We start from the raw sequence: 16,357 nt of genomic DNA on the forward strand, positions 1-16,357 counted from the left end.
TCAATTTCCAAAAATCATTATCATATCATCATCATCTCTAGGTGGTACTAGTTTATAATTAACCATAGTAGGGTCTTTTAAGATAAACAAAGATAAGACTTTTGTAATTGCATTTATAATTATTTGCTTTAGTAGAATGAAAATTCCATTTGTACCCAGCTCACTGTCTGCATGATAGTATGATTCCAAATACCTGATTTACCCTTAATGTTATTATTACATTGAGAGGGAACACCCCAAAACAATACTAATTGGTGCCACTGATTACTTGGGCCAAAGTTGGGCATGATAAATACCCCAGATTCATGCTTTTCAATTTTCTTAGCTTCATGTTCTATTAAAATAACTGAAAGACACAGGAAATGCCATCAAGACAAATTGACTTAAGACCACTAAACAATTCTGAAATGATCTTTAGTATTGCCAATAGGCTGACCATATATTTGTGCCGTTTGTGCAACAACTCAAGTTTGAGGGCAATTTCAAAAGACAACACCTGTTTCAAAACAGGGCCACAAGTTCATAGCTATTACTACTTGAAAGCTTAGCTTGTACTTGGCTTCCTTGCCCCAACTGTACTTGAGTAACCCTTGGGTGTGAAGAAAGGGATATGTGAGAAATTATGTATTTTGGATCAGGTGGTCACATCCTGAGTGCAAAATCCTTTCAAATACTGGTGCAGAATGTTATAGGATGCTGCATAGTTGTATTTAACCATGGAGCTGAGAAAAGCCACAAATGGCAACATCCTGTAACAGAAGTATTTGATAATGCAATGGGAAAATTATTACTTCAGGCTAACCTGATCAAATCAATCAAGTGAAGAGCAATATCTCCCTCTGCTGGTTGAAGATAATTCTTACACTAGGTGAAGGTGACCTTGGGCATTGCTTCTATGACTAACATTCAGTAAAAGTAGATCTTCAAAAAATATAACTTTGAATGAATAGGACAGTAACATAATTTGAATAATTAAACACGTGTGTTCCTTGAGGATCTGAGATCCAGGCAATGCAAAAGAATTCTAAATCTCATCAAGAATCAAAATTAAGAAAGGAACACAAAAGATGGGCCAAAACAACCAGGAATTCCCTCTATATCCTTTCTCCTAGGTATTCAGTTTCTATAGTAAGGATCTTCTACATTTTGTTTTTGTTTTTCTTCATAGGCTAAAAACCTTTAGTTCTGACCTCTGAGCAAGTCTAATCCTGCTGCCAAGTGACAGCCTTTCTAAAGCTTCCTTTCCCTTAAATGCTGATTATAATTCCAAAGAGCAAAATGACCATAAAGACTTGAGCAGAAAGGAGAAAAATCAAGTAGTTGGCATGATTCCCATTTATCAAACTCTGAAAAAACTAAGATTTGGCTTTAGTTAGAGCGAGTTATAGAATGGTTTCTATTCAAATCTCAAGTCACTTTGCCAAATAGTAACTTTCAACTTTAAAAGCCAGTCCAAAGGTACTCTTTGCCAAATCTGGATTCAGGAAATTTGCAACTGTTTCTCTACTTCATGTGCTATAAAACTCATAGTAGCTCTGCTCCCATATATGCATCACAGACGATTGGAAAATGTGTGTAAGCTAATTGTTTATAGCCAGACAAAAAGATTTTTATATAGTTGCAGCTCCTGTTTCCCAAGTCCAATGTTAACTTTGACTCAAGACCACATAATCCCATTCATAAATAAATAAGTTGGCTAACCTTGAGGGACATCACAGAAAAAGGCACTAAATTTACAAATGACAAACCTAAGTTGTGTTCCCATCACTAGTATTTGTAGCAATAATAATGATAGGGCAAGAAAAATGAATTAAAATAGACCAAATCTAAATTAGACATTAAACAAGTTAATAATTCTACAGAACCAATTATGGTCATGTTCTTTCTGTTTTTAGAGGACAAAATTGAGATTAGGAAGGTGAAGGTCATTTGCTTACTCAGGGACAAAGCTGGAATTTGAACACAGTTCCAGTGGCTATACTTTTTTTTTTTTTAAGTTAATCCTACTCACTGGCTTAGAGATCTTAATGCCGTCAAATCCTTCTAAATTAACTGTAGAAAAGTAAAATAACAATCTGTTCAATCCATTATTAAAAGGCATAAATTCCTCATTGAGAGATAAGGTATGACTCTCTAGCTGCCAATGATAATAAGAGGTGGTCACTGTAAATGTTTATAAAAGATTATTTAGGAAACCTAGTTGTTTTCCAAAGCCTGTATACTAGAACTATAGCCAAAGAACTGTATACTAGAAATATATTTTGAAAAGCCAAGGTTACCTGTTGAACTATATAAAAAGCAAGTCACTACATACTACCTGAGTACATGAGAAGAAGTACACAGAGGCGCTTATCTGGGTTATAAAAGCCCTTTTATAAAGCCATTTTTAAACAAAACAAAAAAAAAGTTTACAAAAGGAAAAAAAAAGATACAGAAAAGAATAACTTGCTTCATATATTCCAAAAAGAGAAAAAAAGGGGAGCAACAATGCCAACATGCTCAACAATTAAGGGTTCTTTTTTTGTTTTTGTCTTTTTTGTTTTTTGTTCTTTTTTTAATACAAAATACAAGCAAAGGATACATATACTTAAAAACAGAGCTCAGGAGCAGGTACACGGTCCTGGAAACCCCTTCAATAAAAGCAAAGCAGAGTTGTTGGTTTGTTTTTTTTTTTTCCTATGCAGGTACATACAGAGATTGGAATATGTAAAATTAAGTATCACAGAAGACCATCACAAAATTCTACCAATGCATGTTGTATCTATAATTCACGAACATGGTCAACAAAATCATGTTCACTTTAACCCCGTTTTATTTAAAATTTTAAATCTTTTTAAATAAAGCAGTTTACATTCAAACTTTTAACTTCCTTAGTACCATGCTGGTGTCAGCATTGCCAAAAGTATTGCAAGAATGTCCAACCCTCCAGCATTTGACATGTCCAGCAATGTTGCTGAATGTAGGAAGGGATGTTATAGTTTGGACCCACAGATAGAAGACCTCTTCTATCCCTTCCTCTTCACAAGACGGAAAAACAATAAGGAACTGAATCATCGAGAAATGGTTTTTGGGGGTGTCCGTAGGGCTAGTTATGTGAAAGCTCTAAATAAGATGACATTCAAGACAAATATTACCTGCAAATCATTGAGCTATGTTTGACTAGCCTGGGTGCCATTCAAGGGTTACTGCTATAGTGAAATAAAAAAAAATTTTTTGGAACAGGATAAGTAGGGTTTTGTTGTGAAGACATGCTTATGGTAAACAAAGTAGTGCTCTTATTTACATTTTTAAAAAACAATTGATTTTGCAGAGGGAAAAAAGTAAAATTCACAAATTTCCAGAAGACAGAGGATTTCAATTGTCAGACACATCAAACACACTCACACGCTCACACAAAATACTTCTAGGGATTCTATACATGTTATTTGTGGCATAAGCTGAGTATTTCCCCCCCACCCCACCAAAAGAAGGAAAAAAGGAACCAAAAGCCCATATTCCTGTTCCCACCCCCAACCCTTTCCCACCCAAATCTAGAAAACCCTCCCCTCCCCGATATACAAAGCATATGCACAATGGTAGTTTTATACCAGTCACACAGAGCATGCTCAGAAAGATGTTACCATTTAGGTCATTGCACTGGCATTGTGGTGGGCTGCATTAGAGGCTTTCTCTCCAATAGTGGTTGGATATACAAAGTCAGCACCACAGTGAACTTTGTAACTAGTTGTTTTTTTTTTTTTTGGGGGGGGGGGGGACCAACTTTTTAATTTGTGGGTTTAGGATTCTGAAAGAATTTTGGTCATAGAAAGTCCATTCTAAGGCATCTACCTTCCCTCCAACAAAAGGAAAGAGAAATGGGTTTTCTCTGCAGAATCTGAAAATATTTATTTTCTTCTTCCAGGACTCAATCTGGTAAACTGTTCTATTAAATTATCCTCAAAAAAAGTCTCAAACCCAATTTTCTTTAATACATTAAATTTAAAACATTGAAAAAGTTTCACCTTCCACAAGTAGAATGACAAAATGAATTCATTTTCTCTAATTCTGAAGCAACTCACAAGTTGTAGTATCGTCCTCTGTCCCTTTGGGAATGACTATATGTTGCTCATTGCATTTTATGTGTGTGTGTGTGTGTGTGTGTGTGTGTTGGCATATATGTATGTAACAAATATTGAAATCTAACACAAAGAACAGAACCTAGGTTTCTCATCTTTTCCTAAAACATAAATTGATAGTTGTTTTTTAAATGCAGCCACTGAGCATGCTCAAAAAGAATAATTCAACCTTACATTCACTCCTCATTACAACAGACATAACCAGTAAAAAGAATCCATTTTTCTCTCCCACACCTCTAACTTGAGCTAGTCTGCTCAAGTCATGTTCACTTTAAAAAGCTTTCCCCAAAGTTCCCCCATGCTAAATTCTGTTCTGGCCCTCCAAACACCCCAAAACCTGACTAAGCCGAAGCGTGTTTCCTTTAAAAAAAAAAAAGAAAAGAAAACCCAGAGTATTCTAAAATTTATTTGTTACTTTGATGTTTCTTAATAAAATCAAGAAAAGCCATTAAAAAAAATCTTGAAGTGTCACATCCAGCCATAGTTGTTTGGGTCTATAGCAGGATCAAAGCCTTTTATCTGGCTTAGAAGCTAAAAATCCAACTTTGTATTGAATATTTACATGCAAACTTCAATAAAAGAAACCCAAAGGAAACCTAACTATTCACAAGAATAAAGCTGCTCATTTGAGGGTTGAGCTTGGCAGCAGCAACTATATAAGCGAAAAAATTATTGGCTATCAAAGCTTCTTCATGGAAATCAATACAAACTTACTCCTTGAGATTAAAACAGCCCTTACAAACAAACAATCTTACATCTTCCCTAAATGGGATAACATCCACAACTTTCCTTCTTGGAATTAAAGTGTCGGGAAAAGGTATAGATAGGGTATGTTTTAGAAAGTAAAGTAAAATATACACTATTTCTCCTATTCAATCTACTTCTTAGATCCAACTCTACATCTCCAACACACATTACAGGTTAATTTCACAATTTAACTGGGTAAAACATCAGAGTACATTTCCAGCATGTCAAGGAGAGCCAGTGGTCCAAGATTCTAGATACAAAAGATTCTAGAGAGCCAGAAAATAGTGTCAGTATGGGCAACTGAAAAACACAGAAGCTTGACTTGTTTCGGGAAACAGTGTTCAGGGGATACTATATACCAGCACCTTTGTGTTTAAATAACTATCTGACTTTCAAGTGCTGTAAGTTAAAAAGATAGTGGACCATACATATCTACTCTATAACCATGGACACAGAGCCAACCGATATATCGAATACTAATGACTATGGTGGTCAACTATACATACTTCCTTAAGCCAAGGTCACAGTATCAAGTACACCTCAACACTAAGCACCTAGGTTTCCAGTTTGAATCATAACTATTCCATTAAATGGGTGGAGAATTTAAGGGAATGACTCAAGTCAGATAAAATTAAGACGATACCTCAAACATTTCAATGATGAAAACATGATTTTTAAAGCTTATCTACTCCCTGTCAGGGAAGAGGAATTTTTTTTCCAGTCTATCAGAAATGTACATGAAGAACATTTTTAGCTTTTCCAGTCTGAGTTAACTGTTTTATAAAAGGATCCCCGACGGAAAACCCCAACCTGAATGCACACAAGTAACTGAATAGAAAAGAATAACTCTTGATGTATAAGTGGAAGATAGCAATACTATGACCAGAGATGTTTATGGAAAATATATTAAGAAAACCAAACAGGTTACAACACAAATTGTTTTGAAAAAAACTCTGATTTAGGAAATTCTCCACCCCCATCCCCAGTACCCTCAGCTTAAAGGAATAAAATTTAAGAAAAATCACAAATACTGAGAATACAGAACTTCAATCTTCACTTCATTAGTGGAAGAGGGAGCACATGTACATATGTTTAGGGGAGAGGGAATTAGCTACTTCTAGATTGAAGTCCAGAAAAAAGTTGTGAAGCCAAGTTATAAACCCCTAAAAATAGAGGTTTGCAATGGAAACACTGATATAGTTTCTACTATAATAACACAAATAATGTAAAAAAATTTAAGGGACTATGTGTGTAAATGAAGGAACTAAAACTTGCAGAAACCCACAAATGCAAATGAATCACCCTCATCATAAAGCCCACAGGTATGAATTTAACCAACACACAAAGCATTAACATCTACATGTTTGCACCAGAAATTCCATGTCCTTTTTAAATGCACAAAGAGGTCATATCCTACTATAGGCATGAGCAGATAAAAACTGAACCCTAAAAACACCTGCTTTGTTAAGCAAGGCCTTTTGCTCTGAGAACACTTATAACGTTTTGAGTAAAAAAGAGAAAATTCTTACAAAGATCAAAAGAAAAAGACAAAACTGCAAGCAAGGTTGTTGGGAAGAAAATCCCACAAAGAGGAGGAGGTCCAGTTTTTCCTTTCATTTCAAATTTACTAGTATATTGTATCCCTAGACCTTATTTCCAGCAGGACTCAAATGAACAAAGCTCAGGGCAATGCAGGGGTTTTCATGAAGGCTGGGAAGATGATTAACTGCAAACATGCCTCCTGAAAGCAGAGTTGGGTCCTTGGGCCTTGTCCTCCCTGCCAGCTTCTAATGAACCCGTAAGACTTCAACTTTATTTAATTAACACCCAGATAGAGGGCCTACAAGTCAGGAGCATCTGTAAATAATAACCCCCATCAGGGGCAGGATGGGAAGAGTAAATTGTAGGTGAAGAGAAATAATGTCTTAGAATAGGCATGAGGGGGGTCTGTATCCCATGTTGCAGCAGGAAGTTCACTAATGTACATACCACATTTCTGGGGAGAAACTGGAGGGTGGGATAGTAAAACATTCTGTTCCCAAATGAAGCATGACTCATGGGATCTGAGCGCATGGATATGCCATAATAGAATCTTCTTAAAGGAAAAAGCCCAACTCTCTGTGATTTAGTTTCACATTAACTGGTTCTTTATTGGCTTAAAACCTAAACATTGTCAGTTTGAGAAGAAACCCATTTTGATGTGGTATAGCAATCTTGCTGTTAAAATCTAAATTCCTCTTAATCCTTGGTAAAATTTATTCCAAGAAAAAGAATAGATACATATTTATTTTAAAAACATGAACCATGGATATTCAGATCTGAAACAAAGTCACTTAGATTTTGATGCACTGCTCCCCTGATTTTTAGGTTGAGCATCATTTTAACTCCCTTTAAAAGACTTTAGCAGGAGAAAAGGATCACTAGTTGTTCCTATTCTCCTTGAGATGACCAGGAGTGAAATATAACAAAACAAAACAATTAACAACAACAACAAAAAACCCACACCAAAAAGTCATGTGGCCTGGTTGTTCCCAAATGGGGTTAGAAATATAGGAAGCTTAAGGTGGCATTCACATCTATCACCTTTCTGCCTAGCCAATGGAAGTTTAGTCATGATTTAAAAAAAATAAAATAAAATACACAAATTTTTGTCTTTGCTGACAGTGATCTTTAAAAAATTCAGGTAAATAAGGAACAACCATTTTTACTTGGAATCCTCATTGTCTTCTGGATTCCTGTTCACCTTGATAACTTTTAGCAAAGTTAAAAATCCAACAGGGTTTGCTTCAAATCTTATTGCTTCACCTGTAGTAACCCTTTCTTTTCTTTTTAATTTTAGGGGGTAAATTTATTGGATATTTTGTCATGGCTTTCACTGGAGGTTGGGAGAAGAAAGTAGCCAATAGACAAAGGTAATTGAAAAAACATGACCATAATTTCCTGTTTTTAAAAAAAGGAGGGGGGTGGGAATACAGTTATCTCTCAATAGTGGGAGGGAGGAAATGAAGAGGGGGGGGGGAGGGAAAGCATTCAAAGCCCATGAGTCAAGCCATAGCCAAAACCACGTTCTACCCCTAAGTAGGATTTCTTTTTTTTTTCCTCTTTTTTTTTTTAAATAAAATCTCCCCAAACCATCACTTTTTAATCTTCCCCAGACTGGGCCTCATCTTCAGACCCCTCATCCCCAGACTTTTCTGGCGGAGGGCTAGCAGATTTTTTCTTTTCTGGGGGACTTTCTGGCTCCTCATCCTCTTCTTTGGGAGAAGGAGTCTTTTCCTTTGATGCCTTTGATGCTGTGGGACGCCCCACTTTTCCTTTTCCTTTCACTGGACTTGGTGTCACTGGAAAAAAAAAAGGAGGAAGCATTGGGGCAGGGATGGAAAAGAAAAAACAAAAAACAAGTCTAGCTCTTATCTGGGGAGAGGGGTATATATGTGTATAACAAATCTCAAAGGCTAGAGAGAAAAGTGAAGCCATGTAACCTTAGAGGTAGTTAGTATTTCAATTTTTATGACTATGTTTATATATTTTCATGACATTTCAAAATTTCACTAGTAGTTTGGGAGTTGATATTTTATCAGCAAAAACAAACAAAATTAAAATTAAATATTAATAGGTATAGATGAAATCCTATGATTGTGTATTTTAAAGTTTTGCATAATCATTATTCCTGACTCTTGTTTATATCCTGTGGGTACCACAAAATAAAGGTAAATGGTCTCAGATTCCTTGTGTATTTTAAAGTTTTGCATAATCATTATTCCTGACTCTTGTTTATATCCTGTGGGTACCACAAAATAAAGGTAAATGGTCTCAGATTCCTGGAAGAGTTGAAGTTGTTATTACTTATGACAAATCCTTTCCTGAACTATATCCTCATTCAGTCAAGTTTCATTTTTATAAGTCATAAGAGTCCTATATTCATATTTATTTGTCTACCTAAACTTCTCAAGAATGGAAATTAGGATCCTTTGCAGTTCTTGCATTCCCTTTAGGTTAGCCAGCTCAATGTCAAACCCTAATGGAGAACTGCTTCAGAATGTTTTACTAGATCTTGAATGATGATTTTTAAAAAGGGCATCTTAGCTTCCCTAATTCTGAGCTCACCTGTAGCCTTTAGTCTGGGTTTGGGCATTTTCTTTTCTTTCCTTTCAGGCTTGGACTTCTTCACGATCTTTTTGTTTTTCTTTTTTGAGCTTCCATAATCACTATCATCATCATCTTCCATTAGAAAGTCTTCATCACTGCCAGAATCTTCTGAGAGAAAGGAAATATTTCAATGTCTGGCTTAAAATTTATATATCATTCCAATTGAACAAAGGGAATTATCAGTCTAATAGAATTGAACATGGGATTTGTAGTCTTATCACCAGACCCATCTATAAAATGGGTATAATAAGCACCTCATATGAGGATTGCATTTCTGACTTGTTTGAAGAGAAGATCTACAAGACAGGGAGATTTATAAAACAATGTAAGTAGAAATTGTTGATATCAGTTAATATGACAGAAAGAAAATATGTAAGATTATCCAAACTTATAAAGGATAGTGATTTCCAAGTCACTTCCACTTACTCTCCTGGAATGGTGCCTCTTCTTCCTCTTCTTGTTCTTCTTCACTGCCCACATCTTCCATGAGCATTTCTCTCTGCTTAGAAGCTGCTTTGGATGCTGCCTGACGCTGTTGGCGAACATTTTTGTGATCTTCTTTTTCATCTTCACTATCCTCTGCAACATCAAAACCATAACAATGATACAAAATGCTTTGCTTTCCAATGGCTGAAGAAGGAAACATATTAGGGAATATAAAAATAAAATAAGGAGTAATGATAGATAGCTAAAAGCTTGTTAGATAAAAGGGTATAGTTAAATATGTTTGCTTGTCCAAGAATACCACCGGTGCCTAATTTTAATGTAAAATTTTATTTAATTAGTTTAATTGAATCAAAGGGTCAATTTCAGTTCTGATAATCCTCACCAAGTATTACCACAATAGCCTGAAATTCCAAAAAATAATGAGTTTAAACAGTACTATCACTTCAGATAAAATACTATGTAGTATACATTTTGTAGACCAATGGAATCCAACTCAAATAGAAATGGAATCCCTGCTGGCCAAGTATTGATTTAGAAAACCACAAATTATCTACACTGTAGTACACTTTCATTTATTTTGTTAAATATTTCCCAATTACATTCTAATCTAGTTTGCATGTTAGTTTTGCAGTGTTTGACACTTGTGTTACATACATTTTTAAAAGGGTAAACCAGAAGGAATCCAACTTCAAAAAATGTAAACTTATTTGTCTTCCTTAAAGTTTTGAATCATAACAGATTGGGCCATTACAAAGATTTGGCAAGTTTAGGTTAGAAAAAAGAAGTCTGTGAGAAGAGTAGAAAAGTGAGAATATATTTTTCAATAGAATTCTTCAAAGAAATTGCAGAAAAGAACACATGAACTGCATTTTAAAGATCTAACTCTTAACTCTTTTGGCTGTATTGTTTACTATCTCTGTGGGTCTCTGAGAAGTTATAACCACTTAGTCTAAGTGTCCTCAAATGATGATGAGGGATGAGAGAATTGTACTTTCTGTATCTCAGAGTTATTAAGGAGAGAACATATAAAATTATAAACATGTACATTCTTATGATCGGTGTTAAATGATAAAGTGCTTAAAATCATTAAATATAATATACATCAAAGTTATTAATTTGAAGTTTGATGAGTTTTTTTAGCTGTGGGATCTTTTTTCTTTTTTTGACACAGAGAGGCTTTTATTTTCTATTTTTTAGCAAACACCAGATAGTTTTGATAATTATTGCTTTAAAATATAATTCAAAGTCTGGTACTAGAAGACTACTTCCCTTTATTTTTCCCCCCATAAATTCTTTTGAAATTCTTGATCTTTTTTGTTCTTCCAAATGAAGGTTTTTTTTAAAACTCAATAAAATAAAATTTTTGTAATTTAATTAGAATGGCATTGAATTAGATAGCACTGTCATTTCAATTATATTGGCTCTTCCCATCCATGAAAAATGAATATTCTTCCAATTATTTAGATCTGACTTTCTTTGTATAAAGAACGTTTTATAATTATGTTTGTGTAATTCCCGAGTTTGTTTTTGGTAGGTATACTCCCAACTATTTTATTCTGTGCCTATTTTAAATAGAGCAACTCTTTCTATCCCTTCTTGCAGGGATTTATCAGCAATATATTAAAATGCTGATTTATGTGGGTTTATTTTTTATTCTGATACTTTGCAAAAATTGATAGTTTCAACTTGCTTTTTAGCTGAATCTCTAAGATTTTCCATCATCTCATCTACAGAAATAGTTTTATTAGAAATCTTTGCCTATTCTTAAGAACTTCAATTTTTTTTCTTCTCTTCCTAGAATTTCTAATACTATGTTAAATAATATTGGTGATAACAAGTATCTTTGTTTTACTCCTTACTGGGAAGACTTCTAGCTTCTCCCTGTTACAAATTATACTTACTGATAGTTTTAAGTAGATGCTTTGTATCTTTTTAAGAAAAACTCCATTTTTACCTATACTTTCCAAAGTTTTTTTTTTTAACCCTTACCTTCCATCTTTGAGTCAATACTGTATATTGGCTCCAAGGCAGAAGAGCACTAAGGGATAGGCAATGGGGTTCAAGTGACTTGCCCAGGGTCACACAGCTGGGAAGTGTCTGAGGCCAGATTTGAACCTAGGACCTTCCATCTCTAGGCCTAGCTCTCAATCCACTGAGCTGCCCAGCTACCCAGCTGTCCCCACTTTCCTAAGTTTTTAATGAGTATAAGTGTTGAAATTTTTCAAAAGCTTTTTTTGTATCCATTGATAGAATTATTTGGCTTTTTAAAATTGCTTTTGTTATTGATATTATCAAGTATGTTGATATTTTTCTAATATTAAACCATCCATGCCTTCCTGGTATAAAATCCTGATTGTTCACAATTATCTATCAACTATTTTTGTTTAGGATTTTCACACCCATATTCATTACTGAGATTGGTCTATAATTTTCTTTCTCTGGTTTAGCGCTATTATTTGTTTTGTAAAAGGAGTTTACTAAAACTCCTTTATCTGTTATTTCAAGTATATTGTTTAATATATGTAACACCTGTGGACTTTCCAACTTCTACAAAGGAGTAGGTTGGGAGTGTCACCCATATCATTTATAATTTTGTTACAATCACTTTTGAGTTGCTAGCAAATCTTAAGACACTGTAAATATCAAACTGCTAAATCAATGAGGAATGTGGTTTTTAATATTTCTATCTAATAGGGACTAAGGAAGGCTTTAAAAATTTTCACTTATGTCAATAATCAGGAAGTCTATATATATAGCTATACTGTCAAAAAAAACCCAAAACAAAACAAAAAAACAACCCAGATCCCTTCAGTGGCAACTCATTCATTTAAAAATCGTCCAAAAAAAGCTGTTCCTGCTAAAGAGCTGGTTGCTAGCCCCATAGCAGAGCCTTGTATCTCTTATTCATGATCACTTGCTGCCTTTCCCTTGGATTTGGAAGTATTTTCTTTCTTTTGCAGGTTGGTTTTCCCAGAGTCTGGTGGGCTTCTTTTGGGAGCACTTGTCAGCCTTGTCATGGCCATTAGCTCTAAAGTTATCACTTAAAGTGCTCAAATTCTCTTACTGAGACAAATAAGATACGGGGAATAAAGGATTCCCAGAAACAAGTTACACCAAATTTTGTCTACCAAAATGAGAACCATGACAAATCTAATTAATACTAACAATGCTAATAAGTATCATTAATACCATCTTATATCCTTTGGGAACTCAAGAAATGTTAAGAAATTAAAATTTGTTTTTTAGTCCAGCTGAGAGATGGTTTTCCAATAGTCACAGATGAATATTAAGGGGATAGAGATCACTAAATAGAATTAAGATTCAATGCAATTTCTTTTGCATTCAGAAGTATGGGCATTATACCTGAATAAGAATAAAAGTGAAAGTAGCTTTTAAAAAGCAAAAGTACTCAACTAGTTTAATGTCAAACAAACATCATATCCTCTATAGCAGCCTTCATAAAAAAACCTCTATTGTAAAGAATCCAAATTAAATAACAGTTTACTTCAAGTGAAATTCTGATGGAAGTATTAAAGAAATCCTCTGTAAATGTGGCCTTGTAAAAGTGGCTTTCTAAGCAAACATGGGAAAACTATTATTTCTAGTAAATAATAAATACAAACTACACAAATACCTGGTGAGTGTGAATCGTCCTTCTTGGTCTTCACATCTTTTTCTTCAGAGTCCTCACTATAGGCACAAAAAAGTTATGTTAATAAGCCCTGAAAAGCCAAAACTGGAAACTTTGGAATCTGATTTAAACAAAACCTTTAAGACTATCCCTCTAGTCTAGAAATATATTTTGTCAGAAGCAGAACTAGAATGGATAAAAACAAAAATGGCATAGGAATGTAATGGAATATTATTGTTCTGAAATAATAGAAAATAAGAACAAGGGAAAGGATGGGAAATCTGAAGACTGGTATGAAACAGAGATAGCCTAGTATAAAGACAGTATATTAAAACTTAAAGAGTCGGGGACACTTGATGTTAAATCCCACCTGAAATAATGACTGTGTGACCCAGTCTTTCATGTACAAAATGAGGAGATGAACTAGATAACCTCTAAGGTCCCTTATAGTCCTCAGTCTCTGAGCCTATGAACTGACACAGAATTAAGTGACCCAAACCAGAAGAACAATTTATGCAAATGAACACAAAAAATGTGAAGGAAAAACTTCCAATTTACAAAAAATTTTAAAAGACTAATGATATCAACCTCAAATATTAACAAGTGTTATCAAACCATACATAATGACCTCTATGGGTCACATATTAACTTCTAATGTAGTTTTTTATTTGTTTTGTTAGATATTTTTCGATCAAACAATGTGGTTCAAGCTGCATTCAAAAGTGCTATAGAATATAAGTTTTGACACTTCTGCTATAGAAGAACTGATGATGATAAAGAACACTTTCCACTTCTTGTCTGAGAGGAAAATAACTAAAAAGAAAAAAAATGAGAAATACATTTTCAGACCATGTGTAAATTTGTATTGCTTGACTTAACTTGCTTTGGAGAGATGTAATAAAAAGATACTAGGGGGCTGCTGGGTGGCTCAGTGGATTGAGAGCCAGGCCTAGAGACGGGAGGTCCTAGGTTCAAACCTGGCCTCAGACACTTCCCAGCTGTGTGACCCTGGGCAAGTCACTTGACCCCCATTGCCTAGTCCTTACCACTCTTCTGCCTTGGAGCCAATGCACAGTATTGACTCCAAAATGGAAGGTAAGGGTTTAAAAAAAAAAAAGATACTAGAGGGGATAGTTGTAATAAATAGATACTCTGGTTTCTATTGATTATTACTGATGGCTAATAGATCAAGATATTTCCTACCCTCCTCCCTCAAAATGCCACCCTATTTTCCCACCCACTCCCTCTTATCTCCCTTCCCCTGCCCCTGTGAATTTCAAAACCATAATTTTCACCCTTTACATCCCACCCCCTCTTAGTCAGCCACCTTCTATGTAACTCAAGGTGCCTATGATGGTTAGAGAAGATACTCTTTCTCTCTTTCTCAAGTAAGGAGGTTTGTTGGGGAAGACAGGACAGGATGGGGAATAAGGTAAGAGAGATGGGGGGGGGGGGTCCTCACTAATCTATACAATGAGTTAGGAGGGTATTGGCAATCAGTCACTATCAGAAACAGAGAAAGATAAGAGGACAAATATTTTCTTCTTCTTCTTCAAACTCAAATCTCAGATGTACAATTAATTATTTAGGTTCAGTCACCACTATCAGCCTCACTAGACAAAAGTTAGTTCAAAAGCTTCTCCCCCTGCTCCAGAAGTCACCATGGTCTCTCAGCTTAGGACAGAAGCTAAGTAAGGTCCATTCAGAAGCCTCTCAGCCTAGCCCCCAAAAGCAAGCCCCTCAGTTCAGCTGCTGGCTTGGCTCCCAACTATTTCTCCTGGGAACATTCCAAATTGGAATATTACTTTTGATGGACAGATGATGCCCTTTGCTTTGTATTGCAAATCCTCTCTTTTACAGAGGGCAGGGCAATTAGGAGAAGGGTTAGAGATTGTGGGATGGAATGATAGTGATGTCCAAAAAAGAAAAGAGCACACATAAAAATTAGATAGATATGCCGAAGACATAAATAAGCAGGACAGTTTAGTATTATTAATTTGTGGTATATTTATTAAAAGTTGCATCCAACTCTTTGTGAGACACCATCTGGGGTTTTTTTGGCAAAGATACTAGAGCGATTCTTTATTTCCTTCTCCAGCTCATTTTACTGCTGATGAAACTGAGGCAAACGGGGTTAAGTGACACAGTTAGTAGGGGTCTAAGGCTGGAATGGACTAGGGCAGATGAGTCTTCCTGACTCTAGGCCCAGCACTCTGTCCACTTGTGTCCCCTAGCTACCCTGGTTTGTTTAATACACACTTAAAACAAGATAAAAATAACAATTTCAAATGTAATTCTCATTTTTTTGTTCTTTGTGAATAAAATTTTTGTGTTTGTGAAATTCAGAAGAAAAAAATTCACATACAGGCATAGAAAAGATAAAATATGTATACTGGAGAATGACTTTATGGTGAATGGAGCAGTGGGGGCATATTAAATAGATTTTTTGGTCACTGTATCCATTATGGCTATCTAACTTTTGGGGATGGCAGGAAAGTTCTTGTAAGTAAGATAAATAATGCAACACTGGCCAGGCAGTTCACAAATATACATTTGCCTTAATTTGTTGGCAGCAGACACAAAGAGACATAACTTCCTCTTCCTGACTGTGTCTATCATCTCCCTATCTGTAAAAATAGCTTAGAATACTTTTTAAGGAATATAATAAGCTATACAAACTAAACATACCTAAATGCTATTGTATAACACTATAAAGAAGCAAAAGACAACCTAAAATGAGTCAGTAAAATAAAAAAGAGATCTCCAAAACAATGAGAAGTACTTTAAATGTAAACCATTTTTTTTTCACTCCTCCCTCAAAAGAAATATGTGAAAATAGCATGGTATAATGGAAAGAACCCTGGATTTGAAATTTAAAGATGAAGGTTTTATTCTTGGTTCTATCACTTTCTGTATAACTTTGGAAACATGAGCTCTGAGCTGCAGTTTCTCATTCAGTAAAATGAGGGAAGAAGGGACTGGATTAAATGATCTCTAAAATCCCATACAGCTCTAAAACAACACTATAAAATACAAATCTTATGCCATATCGTTCCCAATCCCTTTAGAGCCCATTCTGTTCTGACTACCATATCTCTTCCCATTTTCCCTTAACCTGTCTTCCCTCCCATTTCCTTGTTAGGTAAGATGTATTTTGCGCATGCGCGCACGCATGTGTGTGTGTGTGTGTGTGTGTGTGTGTGTGTGTGTGTGTGTGTGTGTGTGTGTGTGTGTGTGTGTTTTCTCTTTAACTGGTTCAGATAAGTGA

General features: G+C 35.1%; 1 protein-coding gene across 4 annotated transcripts in view; it reads right to left on the reverse strand.

The window, feature by feature from the left end:
- Positions 1-6,986: 6,986 nt before the first annotated feature.
- The window catches only part of NUCKS1 (nuclear casein kinase and cyclin dependent kinase substrate 1), a 44,301-nt gene continuing 34,930 nt past the window's right edge, over positions 6,987-16,357 (reverse strand). For 3 of the 4 annotated variants that reach the window (XM_056815817.1, XM_007481268.3, XM_056815818.1), the window contains exons 4-7: positions 13,093-13,148; positions 9,438-9,590; positions 8,970-9,119; positions 6,987-8,203 (exon numbers count right to left, since the gene is read on the reverse strand). In XM_056815817.1, coding sequence (XP_056671795.1) covers positions 8,004-8,203; positions 8,970-9,119; positions 9,438-9,590; positions 13,093-13,148 — 559 coding nt within the window. In that variant the 3' untranslated portion in view covers positions 6,987-8,003. The remainder of the gene's footprint in view (positions 8,204-8,969; positions 9,120-9,437; positions 9,591-13,092; positions 13,149-16,357) is intronic. The other variant, XM_007481269.3, reaches the window with a different exon arrangement.

This window comes from Monodelphis domestica, chromosome 2, assembly GCF_027887165.1.
Source record: "Monodelphis domestica isolate mMonDom1 chromosome 2, mMonDom1.pri, whole genome shotgun sequence".
Lineage (NCBI taxonomy): Eukaryota > Metazoa > Chordata > Mammalia > Didelphimorphia > Didelphidae > Monodelphis > Monodelphis domestica.